General features: G+C 50.1%; 1 protein-coding gene across 1 annotated transcript in view; it reads right to left on the bottom strand.

Annotated features, from left to right (window-relative positions):
- The window catches only part of WNT7B (wingless-type MMTV integration site family, member 7B), a 52,072-nt gene that overhangs the window by 10,828 nt on the left and 18,833 nt on the right, over positions 1-22,411 (bottom strand). The window contains exon 2 of the mRNA XM_006866832.1: positions 17,427-17,653. Within this exon, the coding sequence (XP_006866894.1) occupies positions 17,427-17,653 (227 nt within the window). The remainder of the gene's footprint in view (positions 1-17,426; positions 17,654-22,411) is intronic.

The raw sequence follows: 22,411 nt of genomic DNA, 5'->3' as shown, positions 1-22,411 counted from the left end.
CATGACAGGCCCCATCTGATTGAGTTTGTACCCCAACATGACAGGGCTGGGACCTGGTACTCTATTGCACCCCTTCATTTTTCTCCATGCAATCCCCTAGGACAGACACTACACTTAGGCCCGAGCCTGAAGACCATGCACGCTGTTCCAGGCTGCCCAGCATTGATGCCACTATGCCTGGTGATGGTGAACAGGGAGGGAGGGCAAGCTGTAAGAATGCATCTCCCACATCTGTCCACGTGGGCCTCGGGGGCAGGGGGACCTTCTCAGGACCGAACACCCACCCCAGCAGCCTCAGACACGGAGCCAATAATAGCTGCCCTCGTTGTTGTTGTTACGAAGTGCCATCAAGTCAGTACAGACTCGTCATAGTGACCCTTTTATAGATCTCTGAGGAGCAGTTGGTGGGTTTCAACTGCTGACCTTGTGGTTACTAGCCCAGGGCTTATCCTACAGTGCCATACCACGACTCCATCCTAAAAATGTCAGAGACCATAAGCAAGTCCCGCACTGGCCCCCCAGCCCCACCTTCCAGAGCCTCCGGGGGTTCTGAATATGTTGCCACCCCCCACCCCACCCCCACCCCAGGATTCTGAGTGCTTTCAGGGTAGTTGTCTTGGCCAAGACTCAGGAAAGTGTGGGGGTGGGGGGCTGGGAGACCTGGGGAGGGAATACTGGACTTAGAGTCAGACCCCACTGTGTCTCCCCTCACCTTTCTGCCCTGGGAGCTGGTTCTGTGAGCAGACAGGGGGTGGTTGGGCCCACCAGAGCTGGCGTGGACCTCCACGTTAGGGCTTGGGCTGGACAGGGCTGAGAACAGTCTCCTCTTCCGACTGTCACCATGAGCCCTGTCCTCCACAAAGAGTAAATCAGAATACCGGGACTCCCAGGAGCCACTGCCTCGTGGGGAAACTGAGGTCGGGGAGGAAGCTTATCCAGGTACAGCACAGCTGTTGAATTCCAGCCCTCTCTAAGGGTGCTGGACAGGGGGCAGCCTCAGAAGGGAGAGGCAGCCTTGCCCTGCTGTGTGCCATCAAGGTGCCAGCCAGACTCCATCTTCCTGGAACACCCAGGCAGCCCCTCACTCTGACCTCACGCTGGGGACTGGGGGCTGGGCTGATCTTCACCAAAAGCTTCCAGAAAGGGTGGTTCTACATGCTGGACACACAGTCTCTCACCATCCACTCAGGGCCACAGGGCATAAGAAACCACAATTGAATCAATCGTGACCAAGTCACTGGCAGGGGGAGGGAGAAAGCCAGGAGTAGGACCTCAGTGCTGGGAAGGGTTCAGGACCCCCAATGTAACCCTTCATTCCCAGCGAGGAGTCTGAGGCTCAAAGAAGGTCAATGACCTGCCCAGAGGCATGGCAGCTTGGGCCACGGGGAATGGAAACCTGGGAAGGTCCAGAATTCCAGAGTCCACTGGGAGCAAGAAGAAGGAATTCAGTATCTGACACCTCAAGTTCACTCCAGACCCTAAAGCGTAACACTTGTGCATTTTACTGTACTATGACCCATCCTGTGTATGACAACTTCGGGTATAACTGTCCCAAAATATTGGCCTAAGCTTCCAGCCTACCCATGTGAAACCCACCCCAGCCAGGATATTTGTGACTGTGTATGCCTTCCTCATGGACCTACCTGTGTGCCCACCTGAGCCTACCTGGGCACACCTGTGATCACAGCTGAACAAGGCTTCTGTGAGTGTGGACAAGTGTGTGCAGCCAGCACTGCTCAGCCCACCCCTCCTCTCTGCCACTGGCCTCCACCACCTTTTATTTATTTATTTATTTATTTATTTTTTAACTGCACTCTGGCTGTAGAATTTATTTTAATCAACTTTTAGAAAAGACAAATACATCCTTTTTTTACATAATCTTGCTTTTCAGTTCACTTTGTTCAGCTGTCAACAAGCTTTCGTATTCCCTTAGTAAAAAATGTTTTAGGCTGAGCTGTGACGTACAAATACACCACTGTCTTCCGAATCTTCGTTCTCGAAGGTCTGCATTTATGGGACCAACCAGGTGAAAGTCCAATGGCTTCCACACCCTTTTAAAAAAAAGACAGCATTTCCTACACTTCAGTAACAAAAAGTCAAAACCCCGACTACCAATGGGCGAAGGATCTGAACGAACATTTCTCCAAAAAGGACACAGAGATGACCAATAGCCACATGGAATGGTCCAAGCCCACTGCTGTTGAGTCTATTCTGACCAATGGGACAGAGTTGAAGTAAGTGCTCAGTCAAGTTTCTTTCTCCCATGGAGGGTCTGATGGATTCAAACCACTGACCTTTCAGTTAACAGTCAAACACTTAACTCTCTGTGCCACGAGGGCTCCTTTGCTCCTTAAACCAAACCAGTTGCCATTAACTCGATTCTGACTCAGTAATCCTGTGTATTACCAAGTATAATAGACCCAGAAAACTTCTGAGTAGATCTATTTTGCAATACATGCTGGGCACACAGTCTCTCGCCATGGGGTTCTCTATGAGTCAGAATCGAGTCAGTGCCTAGTGGTTTGGTAGAAGAATTGATGCATTTGATTTATGGTATTGTAGGAGAAGGTTGAAAGTACCATGGACTGTCAGAAGAACACATAAATCCGTGTTGGAGGAAGTACAATCAGAATGCTCCTGAGAATCAAAAATGGTGAGACTTTATCTCTCTTACTTCAGACATATTATCAGGAGGGACCAGTCCCTGGAGAAGGACATCATGCTTGGTAAAGTGGAGGATCAGTGAAAAAAAGGAAGACCCCCCAATGAGACACACTGGCACAGTGGCAGCAGTTATGGGCTCAAGGGTGGCAACAATTGTGAGGTTGGCACAGGACTGGGCGGTGTTTCATTCTGTTGTGCATAAGGTCACTACGAGTTGATATCCACTCAATGACACCAAAAATAACAACAATGTCACACGTTGTTAAGTGCCATTGAGTTGGTTCCAGTCATAGCAGCCCTGTATAGGGTTTCCTAGGAGTGGTTAGTGTGTTTGAACCACTGACCTTGTGGTTCAAATGACCTCAAGGTCCAGTGCTTATCCTACAGCGCTACACCAGGACTCCTATAGAGAGAGAGTTGGTTCTGACTCATAGCGACCCTATATAGGGTTTCCAAAGAGCCACTGCCAACCTTGCAGTTCAAACCACCTTGCAGTCTAGCGCATTATCCTGCAACATCACACAGGACTCTCTCTACAGCATGCAACAACAACAACAATATATATATATATATATCACAGCACTGGACTGCGAACCACAAGGTCGGCAGTTCAAACCCACCAGCTGCTCCTTGGAAACCCTATACAGGGTCTCTATGAGTTGGAACCAGCTTGATGACACTTAATATATATAACTTACTTCATTTTTTGTTGTTGCTGTTGAGAACATACACAGCAGAGCATACATAAATTCAACAGTTTCAGCATGGACAATTCAGGGACACTGATTATGTTGTTGTTGTTGTTGTTATTGTTACATACTGTGGAGTTGGTTCCGACTCATAGCGACCCTGTACAGGGTTTCTGAGGCTGTAAATCTTTATGGGAGCAGAGAGCTCATTCTCCCATGGAACGGATGGTAGTTTCGATCTGCTGACCTTGAGATTCACAGTCTGATTTGTAACCACTACGCTACCAGAGTTCCTTCTTAGAGTTATGCAATGATTCTCACAGTCCTTTTCTGAATTGTCCTTCCCCAGTTACCCTAAACCCACTGCTGCCTAAGGTTCCTCTTGAGTCTTTCGAGTTGTTGTCAATTGGACATCCTATAGATAGATTTTAAAAGAGCACAGTGCTCCCGGCAGGCACTCTTAAACACTGCAACTAAACCATGGTCTGATTTGAAGATGACTTTAGGGAACATTTTTGGAGTGCTGTTTAAAGATGATCTCAGGGCCGTAGTTTCAGTGGTCCACCCAGCTTCCGTGGCACCAGAAATTCTGGATTCCATGAGAATTTGGAAATTTGGCTCAACTTTCTTCTACAGAATTGTTTATCAAAATGTTCAATAATTGTATTGGCTGAAATCTTTATGGAAACAGATGGCCGGGCCACACTGGGTTGATTTGAATTGCCAACCTTTTGGTTAGCAACCATTTGTGACACCCAGGGACTTTGTTAACCAGTAAGGAAATGCATGTCAAAACCATAAGGAGAGGCTACTTCACACACTAAGGGATGGCTAGAATAAAAAAGTAACAAGCTACTGTAAAAAGTAACAGTAAGGAGTCTTAATGAGGAGGTGGCAAAACCAGAGCCCTGAACCACTGCTGGTGGGGATGCAAAATGGTGTTGCTATTGCCAAAAACAGTACAGCTGGTTCTCAAATACGTTCAATAAAGAATTACCAGATGACTCAGGAATTTCAGTCCTAGGTATGTACCCAAGAGAAACGAGGAAAATGCACCTACACAAAAACCTGTATGTGAATGTTCATCATAGCATTAGCCATATTCACTCCAAAATGCAGCCAACCCACTAATCAGCCGATGAATGGATAAATAAAAAGCTATTCAGCTATAAAAAGGGAAGGATTTCTGATTCATGCTACAGCATCCATGAACCTTGAAGACACGATGTTGAGTGAATGAATCTGGACAGAAATGCCATATAGCACAGGATTCGGTTGGTACGAAAAGCCCAGAATTGGCAAATCCACAGAGACAGAAAGTACATTTGTGATTACCAATGACTAGGGTGGGGAGGTGGGGGTGACTGCTAATGGGCAATGAGTTTCATTTTGGGGTGATGAGATGTTCTTAAATTTATGGTATTGGTGGCTGCACAACGGTGAGTCAAAAAGTCTTGCTACTAGGGTTCCAGTTCGTACATGCATGTGTTTATCCCAAACAAAACACGCATAAGCATGTCATAAACTTGCCTTAGTCTTGTTTGGATGTCTTTTAAAACAAAAAAAAAACAGTAAAAAGATCCAATCAAAAGAGTGGCTTCTCCTTTCTCGACAACCCTCAGCAATGGAATTCATAGTTAGAATGGATTTAAACTGTGAAACCTCAAAACAGATCTACTCAATTTGTTCTCAGATTTGGGAAACCGACTACTTAATATTATGCTATTGTTGTTGTTGTTGTAAGGTGCCATCGAGTCGGAACCGACTCATAGCGACCCCATGCACAGCAGAACGAAACAATGCTCGATCCTAGGCCAACCTCACCAACGCTGCCACCCCCGAGTCCATCAATGATGCCACCTGGCAGATCCATCTCGTTGGGGGTCTTCCTCTATGGAATTATATTTAGACTTGAATTCACCTGTGATGCATACAAATCAAAGCTAAGAATATAAATGTGAAACTGTAATGATAAGCTTGGGGTGGTAAACTGTGAATATTTTTAACACTGACTTAAATTTTTATATTGAATCAATATATTTAGGTGGCATTGAAATAGTAACCTATATGAGCTAAGTCATCTTAAGTGTGATTATATTACGAAGCTTACATCAAAGCCAATTATTTTACAAATACACTTTTAAGACATAATAAGAATTACCATTCAAAACAGTATAAGTGGTTTCTTGGCATCCATGATGCAAGTACATAATGTAGATATGTGGACTTCATAGCTATCTAGCAATTATATTTGAAGGCTTTTTTATATAAAGCAAAAATAACAGACTTGGTAAGTTTGATATACTCATTATCTTCAATAGTTTTTCTAGAGAAGAGGAGATATTTGTATTCATGATTTAAAGGTTTTTTTATACAGAATCTACTGCCTCAACCTAGTCCTATTGAGAATCAAAACTGCCCTACCCTATTAATGCAAGTTCAGGTTAGATTTAACACTCCAGAAATTTTTAGTAAGGACTGTTTTTATAAAACTACCATTCCTCTAACTGAGAATTTTGTGTAAAAGGAACAAAGTACATCCTACTAAATGCCCCCACTGTGCTAAAATGACAGTCCTGGTGTCGCATTGTAGGGTAAGGACTGGACTGCGAACCACAAGATCGGTGGTTCAAACCCATAAGCCACTCCTGGGAAACCCTCTACAGGGTCGTTGTGAGTTAGAACCAACTCGATGGCACTTAACAAGTGTGCCAAAATAAAATCTTAAGGAAGTAAGTAGGCATAAAGTAGCTGAGGTAGCCCTGGTGTGGTGCTTTGGGATAAAGCACTGGGCCACAAGTTCGGTTTGAACCACAAGATCTGCAGCTCAAACTCACCAGCTGTTCCTTGGAAACCCTATACTGGGTCGCTATGAGTTGGAATCGACTCGAAGGTACTTAACAACAAAAACTGCGAAAACACTGAAAACAGTTACCAAATGCATTGTGCAGCCTGAGACTATTCAGAATGGTTGTAACCAATTCAGATTACTTTTGACATCATGTTATAGATATTTATGGACAAATATGCATGGAAAAATATCCCAAAGAGCCACAATAATATCTTACATTTTTTAAACTATGTTTTGTGGGTAAGTTTTCTGTTTTCCTAAATGGCTGATACATTTCAATATTTGAATACAGCAGCATTAATTTTCAGTTAGTATAGGTAACCTAACAAAATTACCATTATGTTATTAAGGGATACACCTTTCAATAAAGTTACTGAAATACAAAAACAAACAAATGAAAAAATAGTGGCTTCTGAGGGGATCTGTTGGACCAGTTAAATTCAAGGCAGAGAGGTCAGCTCAGAAGGCTATGGTGACTTTTTTGGGGGGGGGGGATTCCAGATAAGCACTGTTCTGTGAATCAGATCAACGGTTTGAGCCCACCAGTTGCTTTGCAGGAAAAAGATGAGGCATTCTGCTCCCACAAAGATTTTTCTTTAGGATAGGATTCTTTTGATTCAATAGTGAGTAATTGTTATCATGACTAATTGCAACTGTCACAACTGTAAAGGTAGAAGTTTTGTAACAAAAAGGGGAGGGTAGTTAATCTTACAGTCCAGGAACAGAGGACCCTAGGACCATCAAGGGAGAAGACCATAAGCGGAATGCGGGACCTTATCCAGAGAAGTAGCAACACCAGAGATGGAGGCAGAGATGAGGACATGGAGAGAGGGAGCAGCTGAGGACTCTGGACTCATGGGAAGAGAGGGACTGGGTGCTAGAGGCAAGGAGGCAGGCTTGCAGAATGTGCCCTTTGGTTGTTTAAAGGATTATGTGTTTCGAGTGTTTTTGTGTACATAAAAAAAAAAGAGAGAGAGAGAGAAGCAAATACTGCTGTTAAATAATGATGCAGGGAGGGGATTGTAATCATCGCAATGAAACAAAATACGAAGGATGAAAGCAAAACTGATGTTCTCCCATGTAAAGTATCAGTCAATTCACAATAAAAGCTTTTAAAAAAAGAGAAAGATACTGTGAGAAAGTATATATCTCTACAAAGGAATGAAAAATACTGGAATGGCACACATGTGGGTATGTCCGATTTTTCAGTCACTATTTAAATTTCTTTAAAACTTTTAATAACATACACTAAAAAATCTAAAAAACAAAAGTATCAGAAACACTATTCAGGGTTGTTATGCCTTGGAACTGACTCAGTAGCACTTGACAGCAGTAACAACAAAGGGGCCATCTGATTTTCTTGAAGGACATAGGACAATCATGAAGGACTTGTTATGAAGATGTTTTAAGAAAACAGGAAACTGCATTGGTGAGGAAGAGGGCAGGACATGTATACTGAGGAAATGTATTCCGTCACTGACAAATGCATCTGCTAATCCTTTGAGGGCAACAATGACTATCCAATGAGAATTTTGTTGAGAAACCTTACCCCATACACTCCTACAGCCCTGATCTTACACCCCCTTAGACCTCTTGTTCCCCACACACATGGAGTCTGGTGTGACGTTGTAGGATAAGCACTGGACCACAGATTGGTTTGAACTGCAAGGTCGGTGGTTCAAACTCACCAGCCGCGGCTCGGAAGCCCTGTACAGGGTCACTATGAGTCGGAACTGACTCGACGGCACTTAACAACACAACAAATTCAAAGAACATTTCAAAAGGACACGATCTGAGTGTCTCAAGGACACCGAAAGTGTCATTCTGATGTGACATAAATCACAGAGTGCAGAATTCTTTGTGTCTGACCTAGGTGGAGGATATTTCTGCTTAGTGGAGGCTTCTATGATTTTGTAACAATCCTTGACTTCCCCTTGTAAAGTCTGTGAACACTGGAACCATTGAATCATACGTGTTGAGTGACTTGTAGAATGTGAATTACAGCTCACACAGCCATTACAAAAATGGTATTTGACACTTCTGGGGGAATTGCATACAAATTCAGTCAAACCCCGCCTGACAACCACATCAGGATGAGGGACCTCACCTCAAGGACACTGGGGGTGGCTCAAGGTCACCTAGCAGATGGAATGCAGAGCTGGGTCTGGCTCCAGAGCCCAGGTTAGGACTGACCCAACCCTGTAGTGCTCTGTTCTGCCCCTTCAATGACAAGCCAATCTCAGCCTGAGCTGCTGAGACCACCCTCCTGGCCAAGCCTCCTGCATCCCAGACACTGAGCCCCTCATCTGTCAACCCTGGTCAGGGACCTATCTCAAGGTCAAGCACACAGCAGAGGAAGGCCAACAAAGTCATAGTTCAGGGGTCAGGGGGCTGGCTAGGGCTCTTCAGACATTGCTAATGGAAGACAATGGTCGGAGCCACCAAGGGTGTCAGGAGAGAAGCCCCTACCCCTTAGAAAAGGATGCTGAAGGCGGCGGGTCCCAAAGATGAGAGAGGTGAGCCACACAAAAGCATGGGAACCCCTGAAACTTTTGATAACCTTTAAACCTTAAACCAAAAGTATCCCCTGATGTCTTCTTAAAACCAAATAATAGCTCAGCTTCACCAGTAAGGAATGTGCGCCTCAAACATGGTGCCCTTTTAAGATCTATCTACTTGCAATCAAACTGGGTTTCCAGCCACAGCTTAAATGATTACATAGGAACCTTAGAGGCCAGTGAGCTGGTGAGAAGAAGAAGAGCTGCACAGTGTGGAGACTTCCATCCATGTCACTGAACTGACCACGTAGAAACTGTTGCATCGGTGTATGTGTTCTGCTGTGTATATTCTCAACAACAAAAAGTAAATTAGTAAAAATATGGAACAAAATTTAAAGAACTTTAAAAAAAAAAAAAAAAGTGCAGGGAACAGTGTTCAGGTAGAGGAAACAGTAATGCTAAGTTGGAAATTATGTAGGCATGTGTGGGGTTTGCCCTCCCAGAGCAAAGAGAGATAAGGTGGGCAGTGGTCCCTGAGGGTTAGGCCATATCATGCCTGGGGAGTCATGAGGAGAAGTCTGGACTTCCTTCCATGAAGATGGGGAACCACTGAGGTGTTGTTCTGGCTTAGATTTAAAAGGACTCCTGGTGTGGTGAGGAGGCCAGACTGTGGGGGTCACAGGTGGAAGTAGAGAGAACAGCTTAGGGACTGTTGCAAGGGTCCAGGTAAGAAAGAGAGGGTAGGCTGGCCAGGTAGTGGAAACGAGAAGGGGTCAGGTTGGGGACATAATCTGATGGGGGAGGTGGATCAATGAGGGGAGCTGGGAATGGAGAAGTCTGGAGGGGTCTCTGGGCCTGGACTTTACCAATGAGAAGAGACCAGGAGAGGGTTGGATATTGGGGGATATCAGTAGAGTTCCTTACCCAGAGCAGTTAGACTCCGAGGGCAGCCGAGAGAGGCAAGTAACAGCTGGAACCCAAGTCAGGCACCAGGGAGACTTCCCAAGAATAGTGGCCAATCCCAGTGGGCCCCTGGTCAAGCCCCTTCCCTCAGTGTCCCCAGGTGAGAGTGAGCCCTGCAGTGGGGGTTTCCAGCCTCAGCAGCAATAGGGGAAGGTTTTGTCAGATGGAACAGGGACATGGTGAGACCCCCAGTACTTTCCCAGTTTGCAGGTGGAGAGATTGAGGCAAGAGGAGGTAAGGGGATACCCTGGAACACCCCCACCTTATGTCACCAGCCTTGTGGGGTCTTGGTCTGGCTGGAAGGAGTGTTTGTGATACAATGGGTTTGAGTTGAGCATTGGGCTGCTCCAAGGAGGAAGATGAGACCATCTGCCTCCGTAAAGATTTACAAGCCTCGGAAACCCCGTAGGACAGTTCCACTCTACCCGATGGAAGGCTGAGTCAGAATCACCCCAATGGCAATGCCAGGGACCTGCTGTGGCTCCTGGACAGAGGGTCCAGCCTGGCCCAGTGTGTACCTTCACAGCTGCCCACACCCTTGCTTGGCTCCTTGACGCCCACCTGGGCTCAGTTCAGTCTCCAGCTGCCCACTGTGACCTGGGACAAGCCTGGTATAGGGGACACGAGCAGAACCTGGTGCCAGACTGAGCGGAGTATTGGGTTCCCGGTCTCAGTTCCTACAGCTGTTGAATGGGGGTACTATCAGCACCCACCTTAAAGATGTTTGAGGTGCAAGAAGCAAACAGAGCTGGGCCCAGGAAAGGCCCGATATATGGGGCTGTTCAACAATCTGTCTCAGAGCCCTGGAGTCGTGTGTGTGTGTGCAGGGGTGGGTATATGTGCATGTATGTATGTCTGCACATGGGCATGTTTGTGTCTGCATGTGTGCCTGCGTGCATGTCTGCATGTGTGTACACATGTGTGCATGTGTGTATATCTGCACGTGTGTCTGCTTTATGTCTCTGTGCATGTGTGTACATGCCGGCATGTGTGTATGTGTGTGTGTCTGAATGTCTGTATTCATGTATGTGAGTCTGCAAGGGTACATGTGCATGTCTGCATGCCTGAATGTGTGTATGTCTTCATGTGTGTGTTTCTGGTATGTCTTCAAGTGTGCATGTGTGTATTCATGTATGTATGTCTGCATGTGTGTGTGTGCTGCCCTCTCTCTGCCCCTCTATCTTGTATGTCTCGCTCTGTCCCTTTTGTCCTCAGTCTTTTTCTGTTCCTCCGTCTCTCTGTATCCCAGTGTCCTTCTCTGTCCCGCTTTCTTTCTGCCCCTCCATCCCTCCGTCCAGCCCTGCCCTGGCCCCCACCCTGCTCCGCTGAGTCAGTGTCTCCACGCTAAGCTCTTCTCTGCCGTTGTCATAAACAGAGCCCTGGAAAAAGTCGTGCCAGGTCCAAACACGCCAGCACGCCCTCGCGCCCGGGGCTTTTGTTCCGACCCAGCGGAGGCCTCACACGCCGAGGAGCAGCCCCCGCAGGCCTGCTGGGCTCCAGCTGGGCAGTGGCTGTCACCTCCTGCCCCCTTGTCAGGGCATCGGGGCACCAAGGCTAGGACAGGCAGAGCCCAGCCGGGACCACACATTAGGGGGCCGGAGCCAGGGGCTGCGTCCTGTCTCCAGAGCTGGACCCTAACTGGGCCTGGCCTTCTGTGAACTCCTACCTGCCCCCACCCCCACGCCCCTCCTTCATGTCTCTGGGGTCCGGTGGCTTCCGACAGAATTCTCATTAGCGAGTTCCACCCAGGCAGCCTGCCTTCCTGGTCAATCCCTCCTTCATCCCTCCCGGCTTTCAACAAACGTAGCAGCTGCCTGCCTGTGGGGTTCAGAGCCCCCAGCTTCCAGCACCAGGACCCCACAGCCCAGCGGTCAAGCAAGTGGGCCCTGGAGCTGATCCTCGGGGCCAAAGCCCAGTCCTCACTAGTCACTCAGCCCCTGAACATCCATACTAAAACCTCTACCTTGGGGTGTCATGAAAGGTTCAGACAAGTCCTAAATATAAAGACCCCATAGCGCATGAGCAGGATAGGCTGACCCCGAGGTGGCTCTACTCTTACCTCCGGAGCCCTTGTGCTGGTCAGCTCAGTGCTGCCCCCATTCTGAGGAGAGACCCCAAGTCCTGGCCTAGCTCCAGTCCCAAGAGCCCAGGCTAGTACACAGCCTGACTCTCACAGTGACCTGGCCCTGGCCTGTCTGCCCAGGCCCCACCAGGAGGGAGGAAAAGTCCTATTGTGGACATATTCCAGGTGGCCCTTTAGAAAGCTCCAGGCAGGGGAGAGGCCCTCCCAGGCTGTCAGCAGGGGTGAGGCAGGTAAACCACCTCCTTGGCCACATGAAAACTGTCCCTTCCAGGTGTGAGCCAGCCCTGTGGTGGCCGAGACAGAGCCCTGGCCACCTTGACCTGGGTCCTGATAAACCCTCTGCACTGCAGGCTTGGTGGTCTTGCTTCTCTACAGAGTTGTTCTGATTCTGTCCTTCAAGGCTCCAATTGTCCACTCTGGTCCCTAGAGTCCTGGCTGGCTGGACCCCAGCCTGCGGATGACTTCTCCTGCTGCCTTGGGCTGGGTGCCTGACATGAGGGTGGGCCAACTCGAATTCTGAGCTAATCCAGGAAACAGGCAGGACAAAGACACCCACCCCACCAGATCTAGAGCTCAAAGGCTGCCCAGCTCTGTCCACAATTCCCCACAGGGCCTTCGGCCTGAGCTCACCCAACATCCTCACACATGCCGGGGGCTGGCCAGTCATCCAGAGGCAGGGCTGGTTGGCCTTCCTGTCAGACCCCCACACCCTGCGCAAGCCTAGCATACAGTGGGTGCTCAATCAGTACAGGTTGAGCTACCCACAGGGGCTGGTGAAAGGAAGCCGTCTCAAAGCCATAGGAGGAGACAGCTGGGCTCCCCCTAAACCGCCATGACCTTGGGCAACACCACACGACCTTGGGCCAGTCTCTTTCCCTCCAAAAGCAGCCCCGTCTGTCCATCAGGAGTGTACCACGTGCCACACCTGGAATCTAAAACCTTCTAGTAGTCACAGTATGGAAAATGAAAAGAAAGGGAGACCTGCTTTTGGCTATTTGACTTAGCTGGTAAAGCTAAAATGTGATCATTCCAACACATGACCCAAAAAAGATGTGTGGGTGAGAGATCAGACTTGCTTTTCGTCTTTGGAATCTGCTGTGCATCTTACTCTTTGAGTCCAACTCCATCTGACCTGACCACTGGTAGCTTGCGGCCATCACGGTAGACAGGGCAATCCTAAACTCCCCTCCCCTACCCGCCAGAGCCAGGGGATGACGTTCCCCTGGGCCCAGCTTGTAAATCCCTGGGCAGGGTTCCCAGCAGACCCAGGTCCTGAAGCCACCCTCCCATCTGCAAGGTTTCACTTCCCCCAGACACCCCAAGTTGTCCCCTGTCCCCTCTGAGTATTTGGAAACTGACAGACTCAGTTGAGCCCCTATTTCGGGCAGTGATTAATAAGGCCTGACTTGACAACGTTCCCAATGCAAATCTCCCCGACAGCAGACGGGTCAGGGACAACTGCCCGCCACCTGGGGCGCTCACGTGAGCGAGGGTCAGGGCAGCCCTATGCCCAGTCATGTCTGAGGCCGGCACGTGGGGCAGGGTGCAGTGGTCCATGCAGCCCGGCAGCCCTGGAGGGTGGGAAGCATACACAGCTGTAGCCCCTGAGCCTATGGGGCCCTAGGGGACTCTGGGCAGGGGCTGGAGGGGCTGCAAGCAGGGGTGAGATGTCGTTTGTCTGTTTAGCCTCTTCTGGGCCCTGCCGCCAGTGTGTCTCCCCTCTCGTCATCCGAGATGCTTTTGCAAGCCTAAACTTTCCTCCGTTCCTGGAAAACATGCTGTTCCTCCTCATGACACCCTCTTCCCTGTGTTTCCTTCAGGCTGGCCTGAGTCACTCCGGTGCTCCCTTGGGTCTCAGTATCTACTTCATCTTCTCAGGGAAGCCCTCATCACAGTCTTGATTCAGTCATGGTGCCAGTTAGACACCTCGGCCCAGGAACCCCAGCTTCCCTGGAATACCAGGTCAGGGGGTTAGACCCCCTGAAGAGAACCGAGCAGCTAGAGCCCAAGGGGTGGGGGCAGAGCCAGGTCAGTACCGGGTCCTCACAGCAAAGCTCTAGCTCCCCATCCCTGGAAGCACACATGAGGTAGCACTCATCTGGAAGAGGGATTGAGAGTTTCGTATTGGGCTTGTTTGCTCCCTTTAAGGGTTCTCTCTCAGCTTTGAAGAATTAGGAATGGATCAAGGTCACTGCAAGGCCTGCAGGGACCTGTCCCACCCACCCAGGCCAGGCCTCCTCACAGGTCAATCAGCCCAGCATGCTCCGAAGTGGCCAGACTTCCTGCCAAGAGCTGGGTCTTCACACCTCAGCAGCAAGACCCAAAAGAGGGTTTCAGGCAGGACTTTTGAAAGAGCAGGGAGGCCTGGTGGCTCACACTGAGCCAGGGTGGGTGGGCTGGGAGGGTAGGACACTAGTGGGGGCTATGAACTGGCCTTAGAAAAAATCACACACCCCTCCAATAAGGAACCTGTGAATAAGAACAGAAGGGAGGGTCTCCCAAGCCCGAGCAAAGGGAAAGAGGTGGGTCAGGTGTTGAGAAGCAAGGCAGGGAAGCAGAAAGAAGGTTCGGGAGGGGGGGTCTCAGATGGCAGTCTTAGGAACTGACTTTATCCTGAGCAACAGGGAGCCACTGCAGGTTTGGGAGGAAGGGAGGGGCATAGGAACTCTGGCTGTCAGGGGGTGGATGCCAGGAAGTGACAGTAACACCTGCCCAATGAGAGTCCGAGAAGCATGGGGACTGAGTGGACAAGGATGTGGACTCAGCCCTGCCCCTTTCTCCACATTGTCTGTGATTGGGGTGGAATGGACACCCTGCACACAGTCTAGCTTATGTCCCTCGGTACTGCGTCTGCCACCAGCCCAAAGCCGAGCCCTAGGACACCTCTTTCGGGTCAAAACCTCCAATTTCACTGGTCCCAGTCACTCCTTGAGACCAGCACTTGAGGACGGCCTGACCTGACTGTGTACATAGCACACACCTGACCTCTGGGCCTGCCTGGGAGCCCCTAGTCTAGTGGGAGAAACACATGAAGACATGACCACACAGCTATTGAACCGTGACCAAGTGCCTTTATCTCATCAGAGAAATCAGGAAGGACTTCCTGGAGGAGGTGACAATTGAACTGAGCTTTAGAGGTGGAGTGGAGTTTCCAAATAAAGGCACAGCATGTGGGAAGGAGTATGGCAGAAGATATGAGCAAGGGGCTCGAGGTACAGTTAAAGGCTGGAGTGGATCTGGATGGAGGGTCTCCAATGGCCCGAGGGCAGTGAGGTTATCGAGTGCAGACAGTTCTGCCCACAATGTGACCCACTCATGACTGAGGTGGAATGACCTGGGAGGAGCTCCCTTAAAGCAGAGCCTGAGGCAACGGGGTTGGAGGGGCAAGGGTGCAGTACGGAGGCTAACTCAGCAAGCAGCTCTCGGCCTGACCCTCGGGGTCTCCAGATGTGACTGAAGCATAGCACCCCACCCTTGTGAGCCCCTGGCTGTGGTCATCCCTCCTCAGGGAGATATACACTCCAGGACCCTGTCCTCCAGAGGGACAGCTGTGACCTCAAGGGGCAGGGAGCCAAAGGTGGTTGGGAGGGCCACAGAGTGTCCACTCTGGGGGTGGGTGACTCCTCTGGGCTCTGGACAGTTCTGAGGGATCCTGGGTTCCAGTGGTCCCTGCCTAAGGCCCTACTCCAAACAGGGGCTCAAAGTGGCTCTGTCTCCCACACACCTTTGTCTCAGGGCCCCAGTAAAGTCCCAGTCTATCCCCCTGATACTTTCCTATCTGCCCCTCTCTTGCCTCCTCTAAAAGGCTGAGGGGGAAATTACTGGGAAAGGTCCCAGAGACCCAAATCCAGCTCAACTACTCAAACTGTGACCGCGGCCACTTTGCGACTACTCCAGACCTCAGTTTCCCCAGGCGTGCTCACAGCTGCCTTGAAGCCAGAGTCTCGGGGGCAAAGGGCAAGGTACATGAGAGAGCACCTAACAGGAGGCAGCTCCTCCTCGACGCCCTCCCCAGAGAAGGGTGTCGGGCAGCCCCACCCTCCCCAGCTGGCTTGGAGGAGCCCTGCACTTGGGTGGCGGGGCCTCAGGGAGGGGGCGGTGCCACCCTCTTGGCTGTGCCAGGTGCCACCCACGGACTGCTCACCGCAAAGGGGCCTCCAGGGGTTTTCCTCTGCGCCACCCCCAGCCCCTCAATGGAGCTCCAAGCCCTGCAGAGCTTGGCTCTGGCCGAGGGCCCAGCAACTACGGCTGCTCAGCAGCTCAGGTCCTAGGTCCTCGGGAACCCTGCAGGCTGGGGGCATGCCTGGCACTGTGCCCGAGGTCCACTCTCTGTGTCTAACCCTCACAATGGCCTTTGGGCGGACGTACCACCACCACCACCACCACCACCCCCGGCTCTCACCCACTCAAAGTATTGCACGGGGCAAGGTTTGCTGTTTCTTTGTTGCCATTGATGTGGACTCCTGGTGACCCCATGTGTGCAAAACTGTGACTCTTTAGAGGTAGATCACCAGGCTTTACTTCCGAGGTGCCTCTGGGTGGGTTCAAACTGCCCATCTTTCCATTAAGAGTCCAGAATTTAACATTTGTACCACCCAGGGGCCCCTGTGTCCATACTGTTGTGTTGTTTAAGGAGCTTATAGAGACCCTATACACAACAGAATGAAACACAGCCCCAGCTGTCCTCACAATGTTGCTATATCGGAGCCCATTGCTGCGGCCACTGTGCCAATCCATCGCATTGGGTGGGAGGTAGAGGGGTCTTCCTCTTTTTCGCTGACCTTCCACTTTACCAAATATGATGTCCACCTCCTGGGACTGGTCCCTGATATCACATGTCCTAAGTATGTGAGATGAACTCTCACCATCCTGGTTTCTAAGGGGCATTTGCTTATGCTTCTAAGAGAGATTCGTCCCTTCTTTTCACTCACATTACAAAGGTGGCCCTGCATAGCCTCAAAGGATGTGACTGAGGTCACACAGCTGAATCCAAATTCAGGCTAAACCCCTCTCTGAGTCTCAGTCACTGTGTCTATAAAATGGGCACCGAGAAACCTCCCTCACAAAACTATGAAGGCAGGAATCTTGTCACCCTACCTGCCATGTTTCCGAACCTCAACACACCCACCTGTCTCCACAGCGGGTCTCTGGATTGCAGGATCCCCTCGCCCATTCCTGACTCTGCCTGCATGCCCTGCCTACCTATCCTCAGCCCACCAGGGTCCTCAGTATTCCCAACTGTGTGGTCAGAACCGCCTGGACCCATTCCACCCCTAAATCCTCACAGAATTTGCTGGGCGCCAGGATTGGCCTCATCCAATCCCACAACCACCCCATCCTGCAAATACCAGTATCACTCCATTTTCTAGACACAGAAACAGAGGCAGGGAGGTGAGGCAGAATGTCCAGGGTCAGAAGCGAGCAGGGTGCTGGACAGCTGCACAGCCTCAGGATCAGGGATGACCCTCATCGGATCACACATCCAGGCCCAGTCCCTGCCCCTGCCCCAGACCCAGCACCCCTCCTGGTCCTAGCCTGCCCAGGCCGGCCACGGAGAAGGCTCCGGAAAGCCAGGGAAGCGGAGGTCAGCGGTGAGAGGTTGTGCATGACCAGAATATGGCCCAGCATGGCCATCAGGGGGCCCAGCACCGGCCCCTGGAGCCTGGAGGCGCCCTTACCTACTCGGAGCTCTTGCCCGAAGACCGTCCTCTCGCCTAGCGCCGAGCAGTTCCAGCGAGCAAAGCGAAATTGGTGCTGACACTCGTTGATGCCCATCTGTGCCCCTTCCCCAACCACAATGATGGCGTCCGGCCGGCTCTGGCAGATGGCACGTTGCCGCGGGGCCAAGCCGGGGATCTTGTTGCAGATGATGTTGGCTCCCAGGGCTACCACGGAGGACAGCGCTCTGCAGGTGAGGGAGAGAAGATAGGCAGGGAGATGAGTCAGGCAGGACCCCCTGTCCCTCCCTATCCCCTCAGTCACTGAGCCATTGAACAGCCACCCACCATGGACAGGAGGACAAAGTGAGACTCCTGCCGGAAAAGACACACTTTCTATAAGCAACACTCAACATGCAATGTTAGCTAAAAAGGCCCATGCATTCATTCATGCCCTCCCACCTTGGAATTTACGGCAAGACCCACATGTGGCAAGACCCTGGAGATGACAAACGGTTTACACTTTACTACTAACCTGAAGCGGCTCAAACCACCCAGCACTACCATGGAAGAAAGGCCAAGAGAACCCCACGGAGCACACTTCAACTGTGTAACACACGGTGTCACCGTGAGTCAGCAGCCAGTAACAACATTAACATGACAAGAACCACAGAAATCATAAATCTCATTAAATCTGAAATCCACAAGTCCCATGGACTAGAAAGTTCCATGAGGTTGCAAATCCCACCAACTCACAAGAGCCACAAATCCCAAGTACCCCAAAACACAAGCACCATGGAACCGCAAAAATCCCACGGACTCACAAGTCTCACATGAACCATGGGATCGTACATCCTTTGGGATCACAAATCCCACATGACCGTAAATTCTAGGGGACTGCAAGGATCACAGGATCACAAATATCTCAGCAGAGCTGCAAGTCCCACCAAACACAAGAACCATGCCTCACCCCACCCCATAGACCCTTCAGGTCATAGAACATCACACCTGGAACGTAACAACCATCAACTACGAACCAGATGCAGCTGGTTTCAACTCCCCTCGTGTAGCCTGGGCCAGGCAGGCTGACCACTGTGTGCCAAGCTTACTATAGCCCAGATGTACTACTGGGAGGCATTCTGCCTCTCTGAGCCTCAGTGTTCACATCTGTGGAATGGGTCGTAAAGAAATCAATCCTCCCAGACAAGGGTGATCGGACATGAACTGGGCACTTGCTGTGTGTAGAGCTCTCGCTTTATTGCAACATTGTCTCTGTTGTTACGACATTGTCTCTGTGCCTGCTACCCTCTGGGAACCGAGTTCCACACATAGAGAGGTACTTGCCAGGTTCGCTTTAAACTAAATCACCACCCTGCCTCTTATGGGGACCCCAAATGCTCCTCAGGGTTTTCTTGGCTGTCATCTTCATGGAAGCAGATGGTCAGACCTTTCTCTCACACCACTGCTGGGTGACCTTACACTGCCATCCTTGACCTTAATTGTTGTTAAGTGCCGTCGAGTTGGTTACGATTTAGAGCAACCCTGTATAGGGTTTCCGAGGAGTGGCTGGTGGGTTTGAACCATAGACCTTGCAGTTCAAACTGACCTTTTGGTTCCGTGCATTATCTTGCCACACTAGAACTTCTTTATCTTAGTATTTGATGGACAACTATATGTCTGTCACCCAGGGACCTAGATTCACTCTACATGCGGTGCTAACGTATTTGTGCTTCTTTTTTTTTAATTGGTGGCATTCACATAGCATAAAGTTGTTGTGAAATGACATCCAGTCGGTTTTGACTCATAGTGACCCTGTATAGGGTTTCTGAGGAGAGGCTGGTGAATTTGAACCGCCCACCTTGCAGTTCAAACCGACCTTTTGGTCCAGTGCCAGAACCCACAGCGCCACACCAGGACCCCATAAAGTATACTAGCATAAAGGTAACTCTTTAAGGTCTACACCTCGGCGATAGTCACCATGTGGTGAAGCCACCAGCACTACCTAATTCTCAAACAGCCCACACCTCCCGCTCCAACCCCTGGAGGGCGCTAATCTGCTGTTTTCATGGGCTTTCCTACTCTGGATACTATTGTCAGTATCAGTGGGACCCAACAGTGTGGCCCTTTGTGAGTGGCTCCTCCCACAAAGCATCATGTGATCCATGTTCATCCATGTAGCAGGCATGTCTTTGGACTTCATTCCTTTCTATACACTAGAAAGGAGCTTTGGTAGCGTAGTGGTTACGAGTCGGGCTGCCAACCTCAAGGTCAGCAGTTCGAAACTACCAGCTGTTCTGCGGGAGAACGATGAGGCGTTCTGCTCCCTAAAGATTTACAGCCTCGGAAACCCTGTGCAGGGTCGCTATGGGTCAGAACCGACTCCCTGGTACTTAACAACAAGTAATACGGAGTTCTAGTGTGGCACTGTGGGTTAATGTGCTGGACTGCAAGGTCATTTTGAATCATGAGGTCGGTGGTTCAAGCTGACTAGCTTCTCCTTGGAAAGCCTATACAGGGTCACTAGGAGTCGGAACCGACTTGACGACACTTAACAACAACAGCGATATGGAGTGGTAGAGTCCTGCTGTGGTACTCTTGTTGTTATGTGCCGTGGAGTCGGTTCCGACCCATAGCGACCCTGTACAGGGTTTCCGAGGCTGTAAATCTTTACAGGAGCCAAAAGCCTCATCTTTCTCCTGTGGAACAGCTGGTAGTTTCGAACTGTCGACCTTGCGGTTTGCAGCCTGATTCGTAACCACTACGCTATCAGAGCTGTCAAGCTGCTAAGCACAGATCAGTGGTTCAAACTCGCCAGCCACCCCTTAGAAACCCTATAAGGGTCGTTATGAGTCAGAACTGACTCGATGGCACTCAACAGCAATATGATGTGACGCTATAGGATAAGCACTGGATTGCTAACCACAAGGTCGACAGTTCAAACCTATCAGCCACTCCTTGGAAACTCTATACAGGGTTGCTATGAGTCAGAACAGACTCAACGGCACATAACAACAATATTCCATTGCATGACTCTGTCACATTTTATTTATCTATTCATACCACAGGAACCCTGGTAACGTAATGGTTTACTCATTGGCCTGCTAACTGCAAGGTCAGCAGTTCAAATCTATCAGCTGCTTCATGGGAGAAAGATGAGGTTTTCTGTTCCCATAAAGGTTTACTGCCTCGGAAACCCTATGTATGGTCAGAAATGACTCAATGGTACACAACCACCACAATTTAGACCAGAGACTGGCAGAAAAACAAAGCTGTCTTAGAAAAAGTACAGCCAGAATGCTACTTAGAAGTGAGTATGGTGAGACTTAGTCTCACCTGATTTGGGCATGTTGTCAGGAGACGGACATCATGCTTAGTAAAGTGAAGGGTCGGTGGATTGATTCGGTGAGTTCAAACCCAGCAGTGATTGTGAGGATGGAGAAACCCGGGCAGTGTTTCCTTCTGTTGTGTACAGGGTCACTAGGAGTCAGACTTAACAATAACAAAATTCATCTTACTGGGTTTTGTTTTTTTCCACTTTGGGACTATTGTGAAAACGCTATGTTGCACATTTGTACACAGGTATTTGAACACCACTTCTCTTGGATGTAGAACCAGGTGTGGGCTTTTGGGGCCCCCTGCTTTGCTGTTGGGTCTTAAAGATCCCAAAGGAAGGGGGCAGCCAGCTGCAAGGAGGGGAGACCATGGCAGTATCTGACTTTGAACAATACACAAGGCTGTTTAGTGAAGTGCAGGAATCCTGAGGCAGTTGGGGAGACAGCCAAGGGCTCCCCTAAGCAAATGTCCTGGCCCCAGACACGGCTGCCCATTGTCAAGAGAACCAGTCGGTGTTTTTCCAGGCGGCCACCACCCCAGCCAGCTGGGAAAATCCCCGTGTGGCCCAAGCCCACAGCACGTGCTGGGACTGACACCCAATCCGAGGCCCGCCCACCCACCACCCTCCCACGCCCGCTAATCTGCTGGACCCTTGGGTCTCCCACGGGCACAATGGACCGGACCGCCCCAGTCTGGCAGGGAGGAAGAGTATCTGGGCGGGTGGGGCTGGGAGTGGGCTGGAATCTGGGGAATTCAGCCCAAAGTAACTGTAGATCCTTGGAAAACCGGCCCGGGGATCTGAGATGGATGGGAAACCTGCCGCACACTGGGCCCCAGGCACCTCGCTGCTGGGAACATTGTATGCCTCCCCATTCTGCCGAGGTCACATGTCTGCTGGGGCTCTGACAGCAGAGGTCCCAGGGGACTTCCGATGGCCGCCAAGGGTAAGAGCCACCTGGTCTCCCACCTCCAGGCAGAAACACCCTGTGGTCCTATGGCACAGTCAGCACCCAGCTCTGGCCACCTCACTCAATGTCTTCCACACTGAAAGCTGCAAGAACCATCCTCTGGTAATCCCGGCTCCTTCATTTCCCACCTTTCCCAGTCTTTGTGCCTTCTCCTACATCCTTTCTGCCTGGCAAACTCCATTCCCCCTTCCAGACCTCGATGCTCTAAGTCCTGGAATCTCAGGTCTGGCTCTGCAGAGGTGGGCAGCAGACACTTGGCTCCAAGACTGAATTCAACCTGCTTTCTTCCAACCACTTCTTCGAGGGCCAGTGTCCCAGCAGTGCCAAGTCTGAGCTGAATTGGGGCCTCCGGGACTGGCCCAGCGTAGTTGTGGACTGGATGAATGAATGCACAAATGAGTAAATACTCAAGAATTCTGTCTACAAAAACTCTTATAAAGCAACAATAAAAAAAAACAAACAACCTAATTTGAAAATGGGCAAAGGATCTGAATAGACATTTCTCCAAAGAAAACATACAAATGGCTAACAAAGCACATGAAAAAATGCTCAACGTCATTAGCAATTAGGGTGATACCAAACCGAACCACCAGGACATGCCACTTCACACTCATAGGACATGCCACTTCACACTCATAGGATATGCCACTTCACACCCACAGGACATGCCACTTCACACCCATAGGACATGCCACTTCACACCCA

Source organism: Chrysochloris asiatica, unplaced genomic scaffold (genome assembly GCF_000296735.1).
Source record: "Chrysochloris asiatica unplaced genomic scaffold, ChrAsi1.0 scaffold00097, whole genome shotgun sequence".
Taxonomy (NCBI): Eukaryota; Metazoa; Chordata; class Mammalia; order Afrosoricida; family Chrysochloridae; genus Chrysochloris; species Chrysochloris asiatica.
Note: the sequence above shows the minus strand (reverse complement) of the source record. Positions and strands in the feature narration are given on the sequence as shown.